A 21054-nucleotide genomic window follows, 5' to 3' on the forward strand; every position below is an offset into this window, starting at 1 on the left:
AGTTATATAGTCATTAATCCTGTTTCTCGATACGCCATGCCCAAGCAACATAGTAGTATCCTTGAAGGTCTTGTTTCCTTATCCCTCAGATTGAAATTTTCTACCCCCACCCCTCGTTTTTCCCAACCCTGGCTCCTGAAAATTCTCTGTGTCTCCTCTCTAGAAAAAAAAAATCATGTCCAAGCTGGTCGTTACCTTAAGGGAAAAAATTTTTCGAGAAATTTAATTTCGCGGTCCACAGCTCAAAATTCAGAAGTTTCGTGGAATTTAATTTCGCGGTTGAGAGAGTTTCTTGTTTACAATATGGTCAATTTTGCCCTAAAAAGAACAATTTTTCTCGAGATTGGCTCATTAGTTTTTTCTGATTTTTTACACAAAGATGTGTAACTATAAACCCTCGGAGCCCGATTTTCGAAGAAAAGAAAGGGCAAATTTGGGCCAAAAAACGGCTAAAAAATGTTTTTTTTGGACTTTGTGAAAAATCGGATCATTAATTTTTTCTGATTTTTTGCATGAAAGTAGGGTACCATCAGAGGTGAAAGATGGCTCAAGCAGATTTTCGCAAAAATAATTTGTTAGCTCAAAAAACGCATGTTTAGCTATAAGAATCACTCTTAACAAGCATACATCAACGTTCTTAGTCCAATTATACTCAATTTTTTTATGAGATGGACGTTTTTTTGCTCATGAGAGCTTACTTTTGAAGAATATGTGTGTTTAGACAGGGAATTTTGGTTGCTTGGCGTGTTTTTATAGAAAAACTGGCCAAATTCGATATTTTTTTATAAGCACATTATCAATTACTTAGATATTAGCTTTTTTCGAGATTGGCTCTTTTATTGTTTACTATAAGCCCTTGAATGTGACGGAGCTCGATTTTTGATTTTTTGCATGAAAATGAAAGTAGGTAAAAGATGGTTCAAGCTGATTTTTGTAAAAAATAATTTTTCAGCTCAAAAAACGCATGTTTATCTATAAGAATCACTATTAATAAGCATACATTAATGTTCTTAGCCAAATTACTAATTTTTTTGACGAGATGGATGGTTTTTTGCTCACGAAGTCTTGAATATGAAAGAATATTTCAAGAGCATGAAATTTTGGTTTCTAAATGTTTTTTTTCATAAGAAACAAACGACTAATTTTAATAGATCGTCAATATTTGTGTTCTGAATGATTGTTTAATGGTCACGTCACGGATATATCAATTATAAATAATGTTAAATGCACAAATAGGTAGGTCCATAAAAGTATCACTTGTTTTAATCATGAAGATATTCGTGTTTCATGGAATTTAATTTCGCGGATTTGTCGAAAAACCGTGAAAATTTGATCCGCAAAAATTTGTTCCCTTAATACTATTCTCTTCTTATCTCAGGTTTAACCTGGCAACTGATTTGCAAAATGGAAGAGCACCATTGAAAATTTCACCGATTCCTGCAACCTCATTGGCGGCTTGTTTGAAAATCAATTCCTGCGCATGCCCATCTCTTCAGCCTCACTTTCGGTGCAAGGCTGATGTAAAGAACCTCAAAGTCATTCTTAGAAACCCGATGGAATCCGAAATTAAAGGTATTTTTGTCATACCGGCTGGGTAAAAAAAAAAGATTTTTGACGTGGGTATTGAGCAAAAAACAACTAACGTAAAAGTTTCAGATTTCTTATATCTGCTTTATCTGGCACCCAGATGGTGAAATTTTCATCCGACACGCTAAAGCTCTGAAGGTTGGGAAAATTTTCAACATCTGGAAGTTTTACATTACGGAATTTTGCGAGACCGCGTCAAGAATTTTGCAGCGGGAGGTCTGGTAACCCAGCCCTCGTTTTCGGGGATTGGCGGGTCCAACCGAAATATTTATATGTTTACGCCCAAGGGCTGTTAAACCCGACTTAGGGTGCGGCACATCAAAGGCCGACTATCATTCCTCTCCAATGGGAAATTGACCCGCTCCTTTAGATCTTTAGCGTAGGCGGCCGCCAACCTGCCATCGGAATATCAGATAAATATCTGCTTTATTATATAAACGCGAGGCTGAAAGTTGACCAAACCTTAGTAAAAAATCTTATACTAATTATAAGTTGAACGCCTTAAGTAAGGAGAAATCAGGTTTTCAGAATATAATAACAGTAGAACACGAAACCTTCCAGAAAAAAGTAAGAACAACGAGAGGTTTAGCCAAAACATAATCAAGTATATTCGTCTGATGGCTCTCGATGGAACCGGGAGTCAGTCTATCCACTTTTCTATTTGCGCCAGACCTGGGAGATTGAGCGCTTCGTCTACTTCCAGCTCTACCGTCTAGATTAGGTTATCTGACCTCTGCTAATTATTCGGTGCGTCGGCAGGGATCTGGGACCGAGCCAACAGCTCTTGGTTTGCAAGGCAAATAAATACTACTCTAACCCGACTGACCTTCCTGGCCGTGTTCTAATATAAAAGCGTATATTTGGTGAGTTTGATTTACACTAATGACCAGCCACGAACGGAGAACTTACTCAGTTTCATCGTTTTTCTTAGAAACAAAGTTCCCGCATGATGTGCCTTCATCAATCGAATCGTTGGAACTTAACCTGACTTCTTTGAATACTTCACTCATGACGTGCCCTTCAAAAGCTCTCCTACATTCTAATGCTAGTTTTCATGTGGCCACCATGGATTTCCATGATTTGTGTTGGATAGATCTCATATCACCAACTGCATTCTCCTTACAACTCTGCAAGGTATGTTGTTAGATAGTTTGTCTGTTTTCAGTTGGTATAAGAGTACCCTTATTGGAACTAATATTCGCAGTCGAAAAAAAAAATCGGAAAGATTGTATTTTCGCTTTTAATTTTCACGGTTTTGCCCTTTTTTGGACAAATTTCTTTCTTTCATTTTCCTAGGGATTTTCAAATTTTTCGATAAAATTGGAACAAGTTGTATTTGGCATGTTCAAATTTTTGCGGTTTTGCTAAAAAAACCGCGAAAAACGCTGAAATTAATGCCCGTGAAAATTAGTTCCAATAAGGTAAAGTTAATAGGAAAATTTCTAGTTTTGAACGATTTATTACGCTTTTGCAAAATAACTAGTACGCGTTAAGTTAGAAAAACCGTGGTATGCAGCCCATATCAGATGTATCTGACATTGCTACAGAAAGGGCTAATGAACTCCTTCTTCCTGCCTTATTGGAAGTTTTTGTTATTAACTTGCTTTCGAAAAGTCTTTCTCTTCAGAAAATATGGATACACGGGTTGCAAAATTATATCAGTGCAGTCAAAAAATATGATTTCTCGAAAAAGTTCACGTGACTTTATTGTCAGCTGAGGTCACAAAAAAACGGACAGGGTGTGAACAATCCAAAACAAATTTCAATCGAAAATACACACCCCAGATATCTAGACATCATCAACCGGACCTATCCAAATTATTTACCTGACGTCCCCGGTAATATTTTAGGTCCCCCAGATGACGTCATATAGGTCTAAGCTAACTAAAATATTTTGTCAGCAAACATGATCATTTTGTATACCAAAAGGAGCGTCTTCAAACGTCGATTAAGAAAAAGATCAGTAACTATAGGTGAAAATGTCTCTATAAAAAGCTACAAAGGTTTCTTTAACGACTGCAACGTCAATTTTACCTGGTCCGAGAGGCAAAAAATCTGAAAATTCAAACTCTTCAAAATAAAAATCCAATACCACCATTCGAAAGCTCTCAAAAATCGATATAGAAGACTTTTAAGTGGATATATACGATTTCTCAACGTTACTCGAGAAGATCGATTCTGAAAAAGGGTAGTTATAACTTTTTGTAAGCAAATTTTCAAATATTGATCCTGCCCTTTTTCTTAATCTATGTCAAAATCCGCGTCGATTGGTGTATAATATGTTCATATTTTCTTTCATAAAATTTTTCGTTTTGGTTGTGACGTCATCAAAAACACAAATGTTCCCGGACGCCCCCGGTAAATAATTTCAAAGTGTACGGTTGATGATTTTGTGGTCACAATGCTCATATTTATTCAAAGCAACCAACAGAAGTTTGTTTGCAAACTTTATAAGTTTTTTGTGTGACCCCAGCTGCTGCCTGACTACTTGCTTTACAACTTAAAACTGATAACTTTATTAGTATCAATAAATTCGAACCAATCAGAAATAAGCTCTAGTTTGGACGGCCGACTTTCTGTCCTGCTTATTCTAATTGTTAGAGTAGGCAGAAAGAGGGCACAAAGTTGGTTGTTAAAATCTTTGCTTGGAAAGGTTTGAAGAAGACATTGCATTGACGTCAAAAGAGGGCTATGCATCGACTTTAGACAACCCACTTTATGCCCTCTTTAGAATAGGCAGGGTAAAAAGTGGGCCGTCTAAACTAGAGCTTAATGTCCTGTAACAAGCACATAAAATTTCCGAGTAAAAACGTGATTTGGTCTTCAGACTTTAATTGTGCAACCTGTGTATTTTCTAATCTCAGTAAATTCATTAAAATAAGAAGTTGACGGATACTTTATTGTTTTTTTCATTTCATAGGAATTAAAGCAAATCTCAAATGACCCACATCCAGTTGAGGATGTGGTGGTTTTACAAATCAACGAGATGGATGTGTTGCTATCACAAAGCTCCCTACACACACTCCTCATGACGAATCAATTGTGGTCTTCTTTATCCAAAGAATCTTCCAAATCCACCATTTTGAATCATTACGTCATACGGAATCGAACTGAAGATGTTATACTGTTTAAACAAGTAAGACATTTCATTGAATAAAGATTTCTGATCAAGCGTTGAGAAAACAACACCTAGTTATATCAGTTTAAATTCTTACAAAACTTTTATTTGTAGGTACTTCTGATGATTACCGTTAGGTGCTCGAATAAGCGCCCTCTTTTTAGTTAAAATAATATTATAAGCGCCCCGCTCGAATAAGCGCCCCGGAGGGGCGCTTATTCGAATATCATTATTGATTGAATAAGATATTGAGTAGATACTTGTGTCTTAAAAATAAAGAAAGCGATATTAAGAATAAAATGATAGAAATTGTCAATTGGATTTTCCCAATTTTTCTTTTATTCATCCTTTTTTGAAAAATCAACCCTTTGAAACAGTTAAGTTTTTAAAATAATATTATAAGCGGCCCGTTTGAATAAGCGCCCCCCTTAGAGCCTGAAAAATTAAATAAGCGCCCGGGCGCTTATTCGAGGATATACGGTATTAAAAAAGAAAATACTGATTCATATCTTATCATCCCCTTTTAGCCGCCCTTCATTGTTCTTATTTTTCGACGCTGGCGTAATAAGGGCCGGCGTAAGGGCTCGAAATTGAATTAGGGTCGGGATAAAAATGGAGAAAATTGAGCTTTGGCTTTATAAAGGCCGGCGCTAATGGCGTGAAGAGGGCCGATAGTATGATAAATATACCCTTTTTCATGTTGACAGTGCGAGCAAGAAGAAGAATTGAGATTAGAGAGTGGTCACACTTACCCTTACAGTTTGTTCGACCACTCATCGCACAGTCTACAGTTTTGTTTGGAACAAGTGGAAAATTGTGCATGGTCAAACGACGTGAGATTGAATGTAGAGGGTGTGACCACTTGTGTGTTTGAACACGAAGGATATACATCGAAGTTGATTGTGGAAACGAAATTGATTGGTGGGCTTCAATATGAAGTAAGTTTTTTTCGTTTAGTCACAAAGTCTGAAAGAAGTATAAAAAGAAACTTTTCCGTCTCTGAATTCTGCATACTTGAACTGAATTTAAGAATTTATGGTAATTTACTGTGTAAAATCCAATTTCTCTGCCTTGTTTTGGCCACTGCGCCAAACGAGTTTATATTTTATTGCCAATGTTTTTGGCGGGTGGAGACAAGTAGTCTTTCATTTTTATAAGTGAGTAAGTTTGCGAACACAGTCGAGGGCGACCCTAAGGCTCCCTTTTCTCTAGCTGTCTACCCGAAGACAGGGGAGGGCGCCACTCCTTTCCCTGGATTTCTCCCTCCCTTTCTTCCCCTTGGCCCGTCTCTTTAATTGCTGAGCATCAAGTAGAGAGGCATCAAGTACTATTTTGGGAATCTTTGGTATGACCCGGCTCGAGATCGAACCCACAACCTTGCGCATCGTAACTAGATGCTCTGCTCTCATGCTACAGCGACTTCATATTTATAGATCTTGACTGGTTGACTTCAAATTTGTAGGTCTAAGTATCAAAATATTCCAAACTGTTTCATTTGCCCTCCGCCCTTGAGGCTTGATATGATATCTAACCTGCTTTTACCCATCGGCCGAAAATTTTCTTTTTATTTATTTAATGTCATAGGTTGTTGTGCATGGAAGCTGCTCGTTTATCAACAATACCTCGTGTCCCCTCCATCTAAAAGTCATCACTCAAAAGACCGAAAACACTCTTGCACAAAGCCAAGTTGCTGACGTGAGTAATTTTTAAATTATAGATGATAAATTATAAATTATAACAATGGCTTAATATATTTAGAAAATATTTCTAAATGAAACTTTCCAGAAATGTAATATAACTATAGAGAATGTGAAAAGAAAATCTAAAATAGCCAAGACGGGGGTAATATCAGCCAGGGGGTAATGCACTATCAAAATACTATGGCAGTGTTTTAGAAAAATCTATAAAAGCTATTCCAAAAATTTTTAAAAGATTATATTCGTAATATCCACCATTGTAATGACATTACAGCACGGACCCAACAGCTGATTGGTTGTATATAAATGACGTAAAATCAGTCAATACGTCACTTGCAATCAGCTGTTGGGTCCGTGGAAGACATTGCAATGGTGCATATCATGAATAGAAAGTTTGTTTGTTAAAAAATCTATCCATTTCGTAAAAGAGTTAACTTTTTATCTATTTCTCCATGATTTAGTTTAATTGGATTTTAGCTACTCACTTAACATTCAAAGATCTTAAAATGCCTATGTATAATTGTTCCTTTAGGTCACACACAGCTACAATCTCTCAAGTGACGATGGACAGATCTCACTGACTGCTTCGTGTGATTACATTAAAGAGTTCTGTCTGTACGCAGGCAGTAGAGATGATCCAATTCGAGCTGATGATAATACCGACAAAGTACAATTTCATAAGGATCTTTCGAAAATGTTCAAAGTAAGTTTACCAAGGTTTTCTGAAAGCTAGCCTAAACAATACCTTGGGTTTGGTTAAAAGGTTGTGACAAACTCTTTGGTACCCATACCTTTGGGGGGGTCAGTTTATGGACCGACAGTAAATGCAGTGTAAACACCGAGTGGAGCTTGTGGAAATTGTCCTGATATCCAAAGCGTTAACTTTCGTTGACGATGTGAAATTGGATGTTCCATTAAAATCCATGCAGGGGGGAGGGGTGGTGGACTTACCTTTTCGAGTCATAAAGCTGCCAATCCTCCTTTAGACCCTCTGGAAATTCTTCACGGATTACCCCCTGGAAATGTTCGTCCATCCTCCCTGTACGGATATAAAAAAACAGAATGGCCCAATATTTTACCGAATTAGATTACTTAACAAATAATGAACAAAAAAATCTAGTGGCTATCATTCAGAAAAGTCTTCAGTGACCTCAAATTTCATTTTTCTAGATGAAAGTCGGCGGCGATATGTTTTGGGTATCTTTCGATCAAAAGAAAGAATTAGCCAATCAAACTATCGTTACTTTTCATCCGTTGTTCGTTGTAAGGAACCATCTTTCGCAAGATATTACAATACAGATCGGAGAGGAAACCACTACAGTTAACCTCCCTGCCAAAGGACAAGAAACACAGGTATCTAGAGTACAGGGTACACGTTTTTTTTCTTTTAAGAATTTAGTTTTACCAAGCAGCCTCAATGTTCTTTAAGAAATCGTTCTTTACATGTTTCTAAACTTTTTGACATAATCAGCCTATTTTTCATGCAAAAAGAAAAAAAACATTTTTTTTGATTGTAAGGTTCTTAAAAAAAACGAATTAAATTATTCTCAGCCTCAGCATGTTTCTTAGTTTTTATTCTGAGCCTCATGTTTCTTAAAAGTGTGTTTCTTATAAAAAAAACGATTTATCCAGTCTTACATATTATAATGCTTTCTTTTAAATCTGACAAAAGCGTAACAGATACTTTCTTTAGAAGATAATATACTAATTGCAGCAGTATATGCTATATAAATAAGATTCAAGATATTCCAAGATATTTTGTCAAGCTTTTTGGAAGGCGCTCCTTCAAGAACGAGGTATTGAAATATTGTAAACAAGCCACTCTGGTTAGGTCCTTCAAACTGCACTCTTCCATTTGTATTTTTGTCACTATCAAGGTTTTCTCATCTAAAACGGCCAACTCTTTCATGCTCCAGTTAAAATCATAAGCGTCAATCCGTCTCCACCCCTCACTGAATGTTTTTTGGACGTCAGTTTTCAGATTGTAGCTCCAGATGTGATAATTCGTATGTCCTTTTTCTGCGATTGCAGAAATGTATTGCTCGTTAAACGCACAAAAAAGTCTGAAAGAGGTTTTCCAATTCCATGTTGGAAGTTCGATCACTTTCACCAATTGACTTGTCTCTTCAGACACGTTAAATATTTTCAAACAGGATGGTGTATCGTGAATATCGTTCCAGACTGTTAGAAAGAAGCATTTCTCAAGAGGAGTAACGTCACTTATGAGCCTTTGTTCGTCGTCCCATTGCGGGATATTTAGTTTGCAATGGTTGCCATTGAAATCAAAGGCGTCGAAAAATACGTCCGTTGAATCGTGCCGAAGTTGAATTTTCTTTAAGTAGACTCTTTCTAGATCTTCATTCAAGTATACATCAGCAAATCTAAAGGTGAAACATGTTGTAAGTGTGATACGTTTGAAAGGCGTTATCTGTTCGTCGTCAAATTTCACCAAATCGATTAAATCGATTAAAGGCGATTGCAGCTCTGTCATGATGACCAAATAGTTGTTCTTAATCCTGACATAGATACCTGTCGGTGTGGACGGGTAATTGATTTCCAATACATCATGGCTGTTAGTGACTTCATTGACAATAATCCTCGTTGGTCTACGCAAGTATTTCCTTAAAGTTTCACTGGCGATATTCAAGACCTTCTCACTTTCGAATATCACAACTGAGAACCAACGAGTTGTTTTCGGATCATATTTGATACAGCAAAAAAACCAGCTTGTCAAATTTCTAAAATCAAATCTCACACTACTTCCTAAAATCTGCCGCGATTCTTTATCAACATTATACATGAATACAGCAGTATGAATAAAGAGCCCATGATTCACGTCGTTACTCCATTTTTTTAGATCTCCTTTTCCATCCCTCATTGCTCTATTATCATATCCTTGTTGATAAAATGTACTGAAAATTCGATGATCAGCTTTGCTGCTAAATCCACAATTTAATCTATTCAATTGTGCATGAAATCTTTGTAAACTGTTATGCAGATTGTCTGTTTCCAAACTCCAAATGTCACGTGGGAGAAAAAAGCCTGATAAATTTTCTTCGTCCATAGTTTGTCGCTACCTTCGGTGATAATCTTCTGTACTATAGATAAGTAAAGTCACTGTAAACTCAGAAAAACGTTCTTAGTTTATTGACACATCATATTTATAGACATTGTAAGTCTGTTGTGGCTTGGTTTACAAGATTTTACTTTTAGCTATACGATTCAAGACATACTTCTCTCATCAAAACTTGCTTACACATCAATAAAAATTGTCACATATCAACTCACTCAACAAAAACGAACTTTGTAAAATAGAGGCTTACGCTCTTACATAAAGTGGTTTTGAATTTCAAAACAAAAAAATAAAGGTTTTGTTTTTTACATAAGTGTTCCCGTTTCGTATCAGACACATATTTCATATCAGGACAGTGTCTTGCTATTGATACATTATGCTGAAATTAACAAATGTTTTTCTTTCCTCTTTCTGACCAATCTTGCTCCACATCCGTGTCACTCCAATGTGAAAAAGCTTAAAATTGATGAGTAAGCAAACGATATCACTCTTATTTAAAGGCAAAGCCTTTAATCCACTTACTCATTTATTGTGTTCTACATTATTAGTGTCAGCTAGTCTTATCATTTGCTTTATAATTAAAAGACTGTTGTTATGCGCAGTTTTGCAATTTCTTTTTGTATTTTTCTTTGCGCACTTTTTTAGTTTTTCTGCGCACTTTTGTAATTTTCGAGCTGCACACTTTTGTAATCGAGTGGCTGCGCACTTTTGTAATTTTGACAAAAAATCGACCAAATTTTCCTTTGAAATAGTAGACAAAAATTCTAAAGATTTGTTGTAACGGAGTTAAATCGAGTTAATCCGAGTTTTAAGTTTTGAAATGTGTCATAACGGTCTTTTTTACAAAATGAATTAACTTTTTGCAAAGTATACGTGACGTGTGACGATTTAGAGTAATTTATTTCAAGATTCCGAGTTAAAAGAGTTATAACTCGGCATTACGTTTTTGGGTTTTATGATTAAATTTCTCAACAAAAATTAACATTTCAGCCAATTTTGAAGTTCTAGGAAGCTAAATAAACAAATCAGTCTTTAGAAAACATCTTATACAATCCGGGTAGGATTTAGTCACCTCAATGAACATAAATTTAGACACGATTTTCGTGACACCTTAGATCCCTTTTGTGCGTGTAGAACAAATTCCATCGAAAACTCTCAACACTTTCTTTTGCACTGCTTTATTTACTCTCAGGCAAGGCATTTTTTGTTCAACAAACTTCTGAACCAAGACATAAATATTTATCCACTAAGCCCTCCTAAGCTCTTCAACCTTTTGTTGTACGGTGATCCAGCATTACCTTTCATAATATATTATATATATTTTATTATTATTATTATTATTTTCCCCTTTAATTTATTTTTTATTTTTTGGACCTACCTGGAGGTCCTATAAATTAACCTTTGTCCGTCCGTCCGCCCGTCCGTCTGTTACCAGCTTTTCTCGAGATTGGCTCATTAGTTTTTTCAGATTTTTGGCACAAAGATGCAAAATGGCAATGCCCAAAATGTGACGGAGATATGCCGGAAAAACAGGTTTTTTGGCATTTTCTCGAGATTTCATCATTAATTTTTTCTGATTTTTTGCACAAAGATGCGTATTAGCAATGCCCAAAACATGGTCGAGTCCGATTTTTGAGGAAAATTCTTGTCCGACCGAAAATGCCGGAAATATGCCGGAAATCGCCGTTTTTTGCAGATTTTCATAGGACTTTTTCCTCATATTTCGTTGTTTTTTTCACACAAAAACAATATTAATAGCAATGCCCACCATGAAGCATGGTTCAATTGTCAATAAAACTGATTTTTGAAGCTGGAACTTACTAAAAATCGCCGGAACAGCCGATTTTCGCCGGAAAAACGGTATTTCTTGAATTTCTCGAGCTGTACTTTATAATTTTTCATGAAATTTTGCACACTGATGCAAAACGTCAATACCTAAAATATGACGGAGCCTAATTTTCGAAAAACATATTTTTCCGGCCGAAAATGCCGGAAAAATGCCGGACAAACGGGTTTTTAGGCATTTTCATGAGATTTCATCATTAGTTTTTTCTGATTTTTTTGCACAATGATGCGTATTATCAATGCCCAAAATATGGCTGAGTCTGATTTTTGATAAGAATTCTTTCCCAGGCGATAATGCCGGAAATATTCCGGAAATCATCGTTGTTGCAGATTTTTCCTTGTATTTCTAGTTTTTTTCACATAAAATATTGTTGATAGCAATTAATTCCCAATATTTTTTAAAAATTGCCGGAGCAGCCGATTGTCGTGCCTGCAAAACGAATTTTCTTCAATTTCTCAAGTCTTACTCAATATTTCATGCATGTATTTTTGCTCTATTCTTTCGCTCGCTCTTTCATTCGTTTACACGTTCGTTCGATCGTTCGATCGCTCATTTTTTCGCTTAGCTTCTCCATTAATGTCTATGTTTTCTCTCATTTTGGCTAACTTTCGTCATCAGTTAGGTCCAATCAGCATCCAGCTTGTTATAGCTTAGTTCCCCTGGCGATATCATTTAAGTGCCTAGCGGGGGGAGGGGTTATCTATTTCTGTATTCGTTTTGTAAGTAGTATATGTTCGTAAGTGTAATGTAGTTTCCCAAATTAAAAAGAAAAAGAAATACAATCCTTTGTTCAGAACAACTCGGAACAACTCGGATTAACTCATAATTCCAATTATATCGAGTTAATCAGTACCAGTACTCTTTTCAAGAGAATGAATGACCATTTTGCAATGCATTGATACTATGCAACCACTTAAGATGAGTTATTTCGAATTTAAGAGTTGAAAGAGTTATAACTCGGCTTTACATTTTCCGGAATAACTCTTTAATGAACCAACAAAGCTTCACGATGACGCCGATTTTAGTTACTGAAAAGCGAAATAAACAACACAGTCAAGTCAACACAACAAGTATCACCAGAAACCATAATCGAAACCATACAACTATCCGCCGAAGAATTCCTTCCTCGTATCAACAAATCCCAAAAACAACCGTTTCCATGGGATAACGATTATGAACTGAAAGAACTTCTCGAGCGAAGAAAACAATACCACATCAAACACGATAAAAAGCAATATCGAGCAACTGAAAGGAAGATTCGTAAACGAGTAACACTCCTACGAAATAAACACTACGCAAATGAAGCATCTAAGTTTACCGCTGCACAAACTGCTCGTGACATCGCCCAATCCTATAAAATCGCTAAAGAACAAGCGAAAATTCACAGAAAACAAGTGATACTTTTATGGACCTACCTGGTTATGCATTTAACACATTTATAATTGATATCTACGTGACGTGACCATTAAACAATCATTCAGAACACAAAAAGTAACGATCTATTTAAATTAGTCGTTTGTTTTTTTATAAAAAAAACTTTTAGAAACCAGATTTCATGCTCTTGAAATAATTCTTTCATATTCAAGACTTCGTGAGCAAAAAAACATCTATCTCATCAAAAAATTGAGTAATTCGGCTAAAAAATTGATGTATGCTTATTAATAGTGATTCTTATAGATAAAGATGCGTTTTTTGAGCCGAAAAATTCTTTTTTTACAAAAATCTGCTTGAGCCATCTTTTACCTACTTTCATGCAAAAAAACAATGATCCAATATTTCACGAAGTCCAAAAACCCGTTTGTTAGCCGTTTTTTGGCCCAAATTTGCCCAATAACATTTTTATTTGAAAATCAGACTCCGTCACATTCGAAGGTTTATGGTTATACATCTTTGTGCAAAATATCATAAAGAATGAAAAAGCCAATCTCGAGAAAAGCTAATACCTAAGTAATTGATAATGTGCTTATAAAAAAATATCGAATTTGGCCAGTTTTTCTATGAGAACACGCCAAGCAACTAAAATTTCCTGTCTTAAACACACATATTCTTCAAAAGTAAGCCCCCATGAGCAAAAAAAACATATCTCATAAAAAAATTGAGTAATTTGACTAAGAACATTGATGTATGCTTATTAATAGTAATTCTGATAGATAAACATGCGTTTTTTGGGCCAACAAAATTTTTTTGCAAAATTCTGCTTGAGCCATCTTATACCTATGATAGTACCCTACTTTCATGCAAAAAATCAAAAAAAATTAATGATCCATTTTTTCACAAAGTCCAAAAACCCTTTTTTTTAGCCGTTTTTTGGCCCAAATTTGCCCAAAAATTTTTTTTTTCGAAAATCGGGCTCCGTCACATTTTGGCCACCACCATTTTGCACCTTTGTACCAAAAATCAAAAGATTCCTATGATTCAATCCTGAGAAAAGTTGGTAACAGACGAACGAACGGACGAACGAACAAACACAGGTTAATTTATAGGACCTCCACCGGGGTAGGTCCAAAAACCCACCAATTAGACTGTCCTGGTCTACTCGAACATTTTCGCGACCATTTCAACCCTGATCAACTAAATGTACCAAACCCACTTTCACTACCATTACCACGAGATCAACCGTTAGATATAAATGATCTTCCACCCACCATAGATGAAATAACCAAAGATATTACCAGACTTCGTAATAACAAAGCAAGTCTTGATATTTCCACTGAACTACTAAAACTCAGTCTTGAAAGTAACGAATTCAAAACAACTATCCACAAATTTTTCAATGACATCTGGGAAAATAGAAAAGTCACAGACTATTTTGGCAAATGAGAAATAAGTGCTATATTCAAAAATAAAGGCTCTCCCCATGATCCAACGAAATACCGCGGAATTACCTTATCGAGTATTTTGACCAAATTGCTTGTGAACATTGTTTTGAATAGATGTCTCAACTTTTATGATGATATACTGAATGAAGGACAAATGGGATTTCGACCAGGGAGAGGATGCACGGACAGTATCTATTGTCTGAAAAGAATTCATCAATGGGCGCGAAGACAACAAAAAGAACTTTTAATCGGCATGGTTGATTTGTCTGCTGCTTTCGACCACATCCGTAGAGATTGGCTATTCACCATTGTTTGTCCAAGAATACTTTGGAAACCTAACAATGTTCAAAATCATTGAAGATATGTATGATAAAACTAACTGTTCAATGAAAGGTTGCTCTATAATCTTTGAAACTACCTCGGGAGTCAGACAAGGCGGACCCGAAATCCCTCTTTTATTCAATATCTACGCTAACCACACACTTGAAATATTTCAGCAGAGGTGTCGTGAAGCTGGAATTCGATTTGTTGATATCCCCTACAAAATTCCTACTGAAGTCACTGGAACCGAATATGCCATAGCAGGAATTCTACTTCTTTTATGGCTAGGATATGCCGACGACATTGTCCTAGCAGCTTGGTGCATTGGAGATCTCGAGAAAATGATTGAGATATTGAACGAAGTATTTGTTGAATACTGTCTAAAACTCAATCCGGATAAAACCCAAAACCATTATTCTAAACTGGAAACTGAAAACTATAAACGACATATATCCACAGTCAATTATAACCTTGAATGGGATCCCAATTAGAAACTCAAAATCATTCAAATACCTGGGAGCATTTATCGAATATGACAACAGTTCAACAGGAGATATTGAAAAAGAGCATCGCATCACTTCAGCCATTTGCAATTTCCAATTTTACGAATTGAAACCTTTTTTTAACGAATTATAAAATCAAACTTCACACCAGACTTCATATATATATATCAAATTCTTACGTTACCTAGTCAAAGGAGGTAATCAACGCAAACCTGAACTGATTGAATATACAACAAATGATGGAAAAAAAGGAACATTCAAAAAACTACTCTACTCAAATGAGCAAATCAAAAACCTTATCGACCGGCCTTCGCTTTCTAAGTACCTTCAAAATCAGCAATACAACTGGATTGCACACTGCACCCGAGCTTCAAACGAATGCTACATAAAAAGTTAACTTTCGAACAGTACCACCCTGGTCTAAAAAAGAAACCAGGTGTAACGAATTCGACATACCGTGAAGTCATCAGAGATGCAAAGTTGTATGGACTGAGTGAGTCAGATGCACTCACAATGATGGTGGAAAGAAAATCCTGGCGCTCCACGGACGCCAACCTCAATAGAGTTTAAAACATATTTATAAATATGTTTATTATTACTTTTTAACTCTGAGGAAAGATATTAAAAGAAAATAGAGAAAAAAATATATCACAAACGTATCTGTTTAGGTACAACTCGGAACAACTCGGACTAGCCCTTCATTGTAAATTCGGCTTATTTGTGGCTTTTTCAATATATTAGTCAAGTACTGTGATCAATGAATCATATAAAAATAAAGTAAAAAAGGGCTTTTTAAAAGGCTTTTTAAGTACCCTTGACATAGGTCAATCACAAAGAAGACGAACCCAGAAAAAAATATTGAATAAAAAATGTTCGATTTCTTTCTGAAATTGCAAAAGTGCGCAGAAAATTACAAAAGTGCGCAAAGAAATTACAAAACTGCGCAGAAATTACAAAACTGCGCCGAAAATCTATCTCATTGACCTTTGCGTTAATTATGCTGCCACGCAAATTACACTAATTACAAAGAAAAAGTAATAACTTTCACGAATTTTAAATTAAGACGAAAAGAATTGTGGGATCAAATTTCGAAGTAATAGAAGTTATAATCCTGACGTTTGAATAACGAAGCGCTATTAAATCTTTGTCATTGTATTTATGGTTATAAAAGCATTGCATTCCTTTATTTCCTTCAGAGTAAAGAGCCAGTTTTTCATTAAGTGTGATTCCTATTTGTCTTCGCAATCAAAGAACTGTCAAGAAAGTTCCATTTCGATTATCATCTATTAAGACTTGAAATTTTACCTGTAACATAACTTGTTGACCCAGCAAGATGTTGTGGGTCAGTGGGGATAAAATGAAGAAGCTAAATCCTAATGGGGATGGGAAAGTCTTTGGAATCCTCAAAATTTTAAATGTATTTTTCCAGCAAGGATGAATTTTTGTGAAAGATTTTTTCATTATGATAATTTTTGTCCGATTTTTCAAATGAGTAGGGTTCCCGTTGGGTAACATAGGCGAAGCGAGATACCCTGCTAAATTTATGAGGGAGTGCAGACGTTTATGACATATTCATTATCTTTTGATAAAACAAGACAATAATTACAGTGCCGTAAAAACCGCTCTCATCCATTAATTTTTCAGGGTATCTCGCTACACCTATGGGTATGTCATGTTGAGCATAAAGGAATTTTACTTTTTCGTTTTTTCAGATATCTGCAGCATGTATTGATGAAGAACAAACGTTGAAAGTGACTCTGGATGACCATCAACAGTTCACATGGACTGACATAACCCTTTCATCAAGCACCCATCTCAAACTTAACGAGTCCAAAACTTTGTGCAACCCTCATCTTAATGCTTGCAACTGGCCCTATGCAAAGACGGAGACTACAAAGTAAGGGGTTTAACGTTAATTTTAGTTAGTTTCAGATCTTATAATTGTCTAGTATATGGGTAAATCGAAATCATTCGATATGCATGAACGGAGTGTTTTTTGGAAGGTTCAATCATCGATTGATTTCTTAAAGTTGTATAAATTTGCATACCGAGTTTATTGTTCTAAATCTGCAATTTGAGCTTTACTAAGCTCATTTGACGTCAATCGATACTTCGATTATCAGCCGGATTGAGAGAGAATGATATATGAGTGAAGGTAGAGAGCATCGCCATATTTCCCTAACACCCTGCCTGGAAGTGCTTGGGATTCATTTCTTGGTTTGCTCAACGAAATAGAAGGGTTGTCTCCTAGAATAACAGTTCTTCCCTTGGTCAACGAACTCTAAACTTTGTTTCAAAACATTAGCAGTCCGTATTTTTTCTAACATTTCTCTTCTGGGGAAAAATTAAGTGAAAAATTATACCTCGTTGGAAAGATAATTTTTAGCAGATTGATGTCAGCTTTGTTAAAGTTCCCAAAAATTTGAAAATGAAGAAGGAAAAATAGTTTTTTTCTACTGGGCCAAATAACTTTTGAACCATGTCAATTTGTCTTAGAACAGACTTAAGTGCAACTCTGATTCTTTCAATCCCAGGAGTTCACCAAACGATTCACCAGGGAAGACGATCACCCTCACTGATCAGAATGAACAACAGGTGGACATAATCATCGAGTTCTCATTGAAATGGGAACATCTTCAAACAGTAGTAATGGACATCAAACCCTGTATGTTGTTTTGTAACGAAACTTCACGAACATTACACATAAAAGCAAAAGGAGGCCCCTCCTGGTCGTTGGAAAGATCATCTGTTAGACACGTCTTTGAAATGAAGGTATGCTTAAACGTTTTTGCAAAATAAACTTGAAAGTAAATGCCAAATTCTACTTTTGTTTGCGGAATCGGGTAAAAACTTTATTTTTTAAATTTTCCTGAAGAAAAAAACTTGGAACAATATTTTTTCTTTCGTTGTTTTCTACGCTTTTGATTTTTTTCGCGAAAGGATTTAGGGATATTTTTGGATTTTTTGCCCAAAAAATTATAAACGTTAACGTCATGGCTAAAAAAGTGTCAGTTCATTTTACGCGAATAAAGACTGACGTTGTGCTATGAAATGCCGTAGCCTGTGAGATCCCTACCACAGGCGATTTTGCTTTTGAAAAAAATCTTGCTCCGTGTCGGTCCGTTAAAGTTAGATAATTTTAGTGTCCCGCTAGTATGCACCAACTTTCTGATACTAAATCATCGAAAAACAGGAGTACTCCTTTAAAGCGAACTTATTTTGTTGTTCTTTTCTTGCAATGAAGAGTTTTGTACAGGCTAGAAATGCCAATCTCTACTTTCTCTATGACCTGATTTCTTCTTTGCCTTACATTAACTTTGCCATGTTCAATGACTGCTTTTAAATATGCCTTGCCTTGTCTTACCCCAGGAATTTAGTTTGATGGTTCAAGAATCAACCACAAGAAAGGATGTCTGGTCACCTGTGATAGCGCTAACCGACCAAACCCTGAAATCCAACAATGATGTCCTGCAGAAACAAAGCATGAAGATAGGGACAACCTCTTATGTGACGTTACTGGATAAGGAGAATAATGTATGTTATCAAATTGTCGTCCAATCAAAACGCTGCGATGGGATGATCATTATGGTGCTGAAAGAACGATTCGCTTTGAGAAATCTTTCCAACGAAAATGTAAAAGTGGTTCCAGTCATGTTTCAAAAACCCGATGCATTTAAAGTAAGAATTTGATTTATTAATTTCTATTGAATTCAACTTGAAGCCAGATATACTGGATGTAATTTGTGCTTTGCTCTAAACAGTAAAATCTCTATAACTCGAATGTCTCCTTAAAACTCGAACAAGTTTTTATGGTCCCTTCAGTTAACAATACCTTATAAACCTCACTCCATAATTTTTGTTCGTGTGTGCGTGTTCGAGTTACGGAGACCCCACCGAAAATTTCCATGTCAAACAAGCTCCATACCTTAGGCACTCGATCCTTCTAAATTTCGTCGGCTTCGATTATATGAAAAGATTTGTGCTTTAAGTTGGCATATTTGTTTTATTATTTTGAGAAAAAAGGTCTTTTACCATCTATGAGACTGTTTTTTAAACCAATCTTTCAATTTTAATAACATTTTTTCACGTCTGATTATATCGATACAGACTCTCGCTGATAAAATAAACTCTCGATATGGCGTTAAAATTGGCCCAATTAGGTTAGAAATTAGGAAGTCCTTCAAAAATTTATGATATAAAAGCCCTGCCTCAATCATGTACTCATTATGTAAGTCTTTCTTCTTTCCATTTTCAGGTCTTACCGTCATGTACTAGCTTAGATGTCAACAATTCATCTACACTTCCTTTCTCCATGTTAAACATATCCACTGAAAGTACACTCAAACACGATAAAGAACTCCCTGAAGGACTTGCCATGAATTTCATATTGGGTCAGTGTGACCAGGGCAATCAAGAAACGTCATTAATCAATCACCACTTGACCAATGAGAACACTTTCGTTTTATCGGAAGACCACTTGAGAGAGTATATTCATCTCAAAAATTCGAAAAACGATATATCAACTTTCGTTCTTTCGTCTTACCTAGACGAAGGTGTGATTAACATTTGCATAGCGGACGATTCTCATCCAGTCGTGCAAATTACCAACAAGTGTTCCGTTATCCTTGCTCTCCGCGAAGAAGAAAATGTCAACGAGAAAACCACACATCATCCAGTCCTTGAAAGCAACATGGAAAAACTCTATCTATTGAAACCGAACATCCAAACATCTTTCGTACCAAACAATTTTAAAACGACTTTCCCGAAACTGACAAATCCAATTGAATTCCATTGTCAGTTTGCGCTTTATGTTGCTAATAGTGTCGAGTTGAGTAAACCAATCAAACTCTCGAACCATTCATCAGTTACTGATCTATACGTTCCAGCTTTTGGTCATATCACTTTAACAAGTTTTGTTCACAACTCCCAACTTTTTGTTGAAATTGGCAACGAAGGGAAAGACAATGTTCATCCAAAGACAATCCATTGTCTCCCTTTCCCTAACTTTAACCTAAACATCACTTCACTGGATGTCATTTTAATTGACCGTATCAACTCACAGGATATGAACGCTATCCTTTCACTTTCAACATCGGACCTACAAATCGAACATACTAAAACAAACGCGAAGGACAAAAGCTCAATACAACTTTCCGTTGGAAATCTTCAGTTAGATAATCAAATCAGTGAAGACATTCGATTCCATTTCCCAGTCATTTTGCTCCCCATGCGGAAGATCTCTCAACGATACCACAAAGTCACCAGCGATGCTCCATTCGCTGACATCCAAGCATCTCCTGACGCTGATTTCTTCACTTTGAAAATCCTCTTATCTAAAAAAGATGACTGTACTTCTCTAGATGATGTAGAACTTTGTATCCAACCTTTTGAAATGTTCTTAGAAGACGCTTATATTTACCGGTTAGCAGAACTCATGAAAAATTATCTTCCGAATATCCCTGGCGAGCAGCATGCGACTGTAGATCCAATTTCAAGTATCAGACCTGTGTTATTCCCTTTGAAGACTTGTAAAGTTCACATCGCGGAAATTTCGTTCTTATTGAGTATACACGCGTCCGTGAAAGTCTTCCTTGCGGCTGATCACATACCACTGAAGCTGGGAGCGTTCGATTGCCAGCCTACACAGACGATACGTGATGAGTTCGTACGCGTTCTACTCTACCATTACGCCACGCAAGTTTTGGTACGCGTCGGGTGGATCCTGGGGTCATTAGAATTGATCGGTAACCCAACTGGTCTCATTCACAGCATCGGACGCGGTATCTCAGACTTTGTCACCATGCCGTATCACGGGCTGACGCGCGGCCCAACGGCGTTCGTGAGTGGGATTAGTCACGGTTTATCGTCATTCGTGAAACACGTTTCAACGGGCACCTTGACGTCAATAACAAACGTGTCATCCAGTATCTCGAGGAACCTGGATCGACTGTGTTTGGATGAAACTCATATACAAATGCAAGAAGAAAGGAGAGCACAAGTTCCCACTCAAACTCTCTCCGGTAAGAAAATCACTCCCGTTCAATTCTAACCTATATTATTGCCTCGCTGATTTAGCGTTTCCTTATATAC

General features: G+C 36.3%; 1 protein-coding gene across 1 annotated transcript in view; it reads left to right on the plus strand.

Moving 5' to 3' along the window:
• The window catches only part of LOC136810216 (intermembrane lipid transfer protein VPS13B-like), a 30964-nt gene that overhangs the window by 2294 nt on the left and 7616 nt on the right, over nt 1-21054 (plus strand). The window contains exons 5-15 of the mRNA XM_067066785.1: nt 1379-1572; nt 2519-2721; nt 4508-4723; nt 5413-5643; nt 6290-6400; nt 6935-7105; nt 7573-7755; nt 16677-16861; nt 17499-17736; nt 18334-18642; nt 19220-20984. Coding sequence (XP_066922886.1) covers nt 1379-1572; nt 2519-2721; nt 4508-4723; nt 5413-5643; nt 6290-6400; nt 6935-7105; nt 7573-7755; nt 16677-16861; nt 17499-17736; nt 18334-18642; nt 19220-20984 — 3806 coding nt within the window. The remainder of the gene's footprint in view (nt 1-1378; nt 1573-2518; nt 2722-4507; nt 4724-5412; nt 5644-6289; nt 6401-6934; nt 7106-7572; nt 7756-16676; nt 16862-17498; nt 17737-18333; nt 18643-19219; nt 20985-21054) is intronic.

This window comes from Clytia hemisphaerica, unplaced genomic scaffold (assembly GCF_902728285.1).
Source record: "Clytia hemisphaerica strain Z4C2 unplaced genomic scaffold, Clytia hemisphaerica genome assembly, whole genome shotgun sequence".
NCBI lineage: Eukaryota > Metazoa > Cnidaria > Hydrozoa > Leptothecata > Clytiidae > Clytia > Clytia hemisphaerica.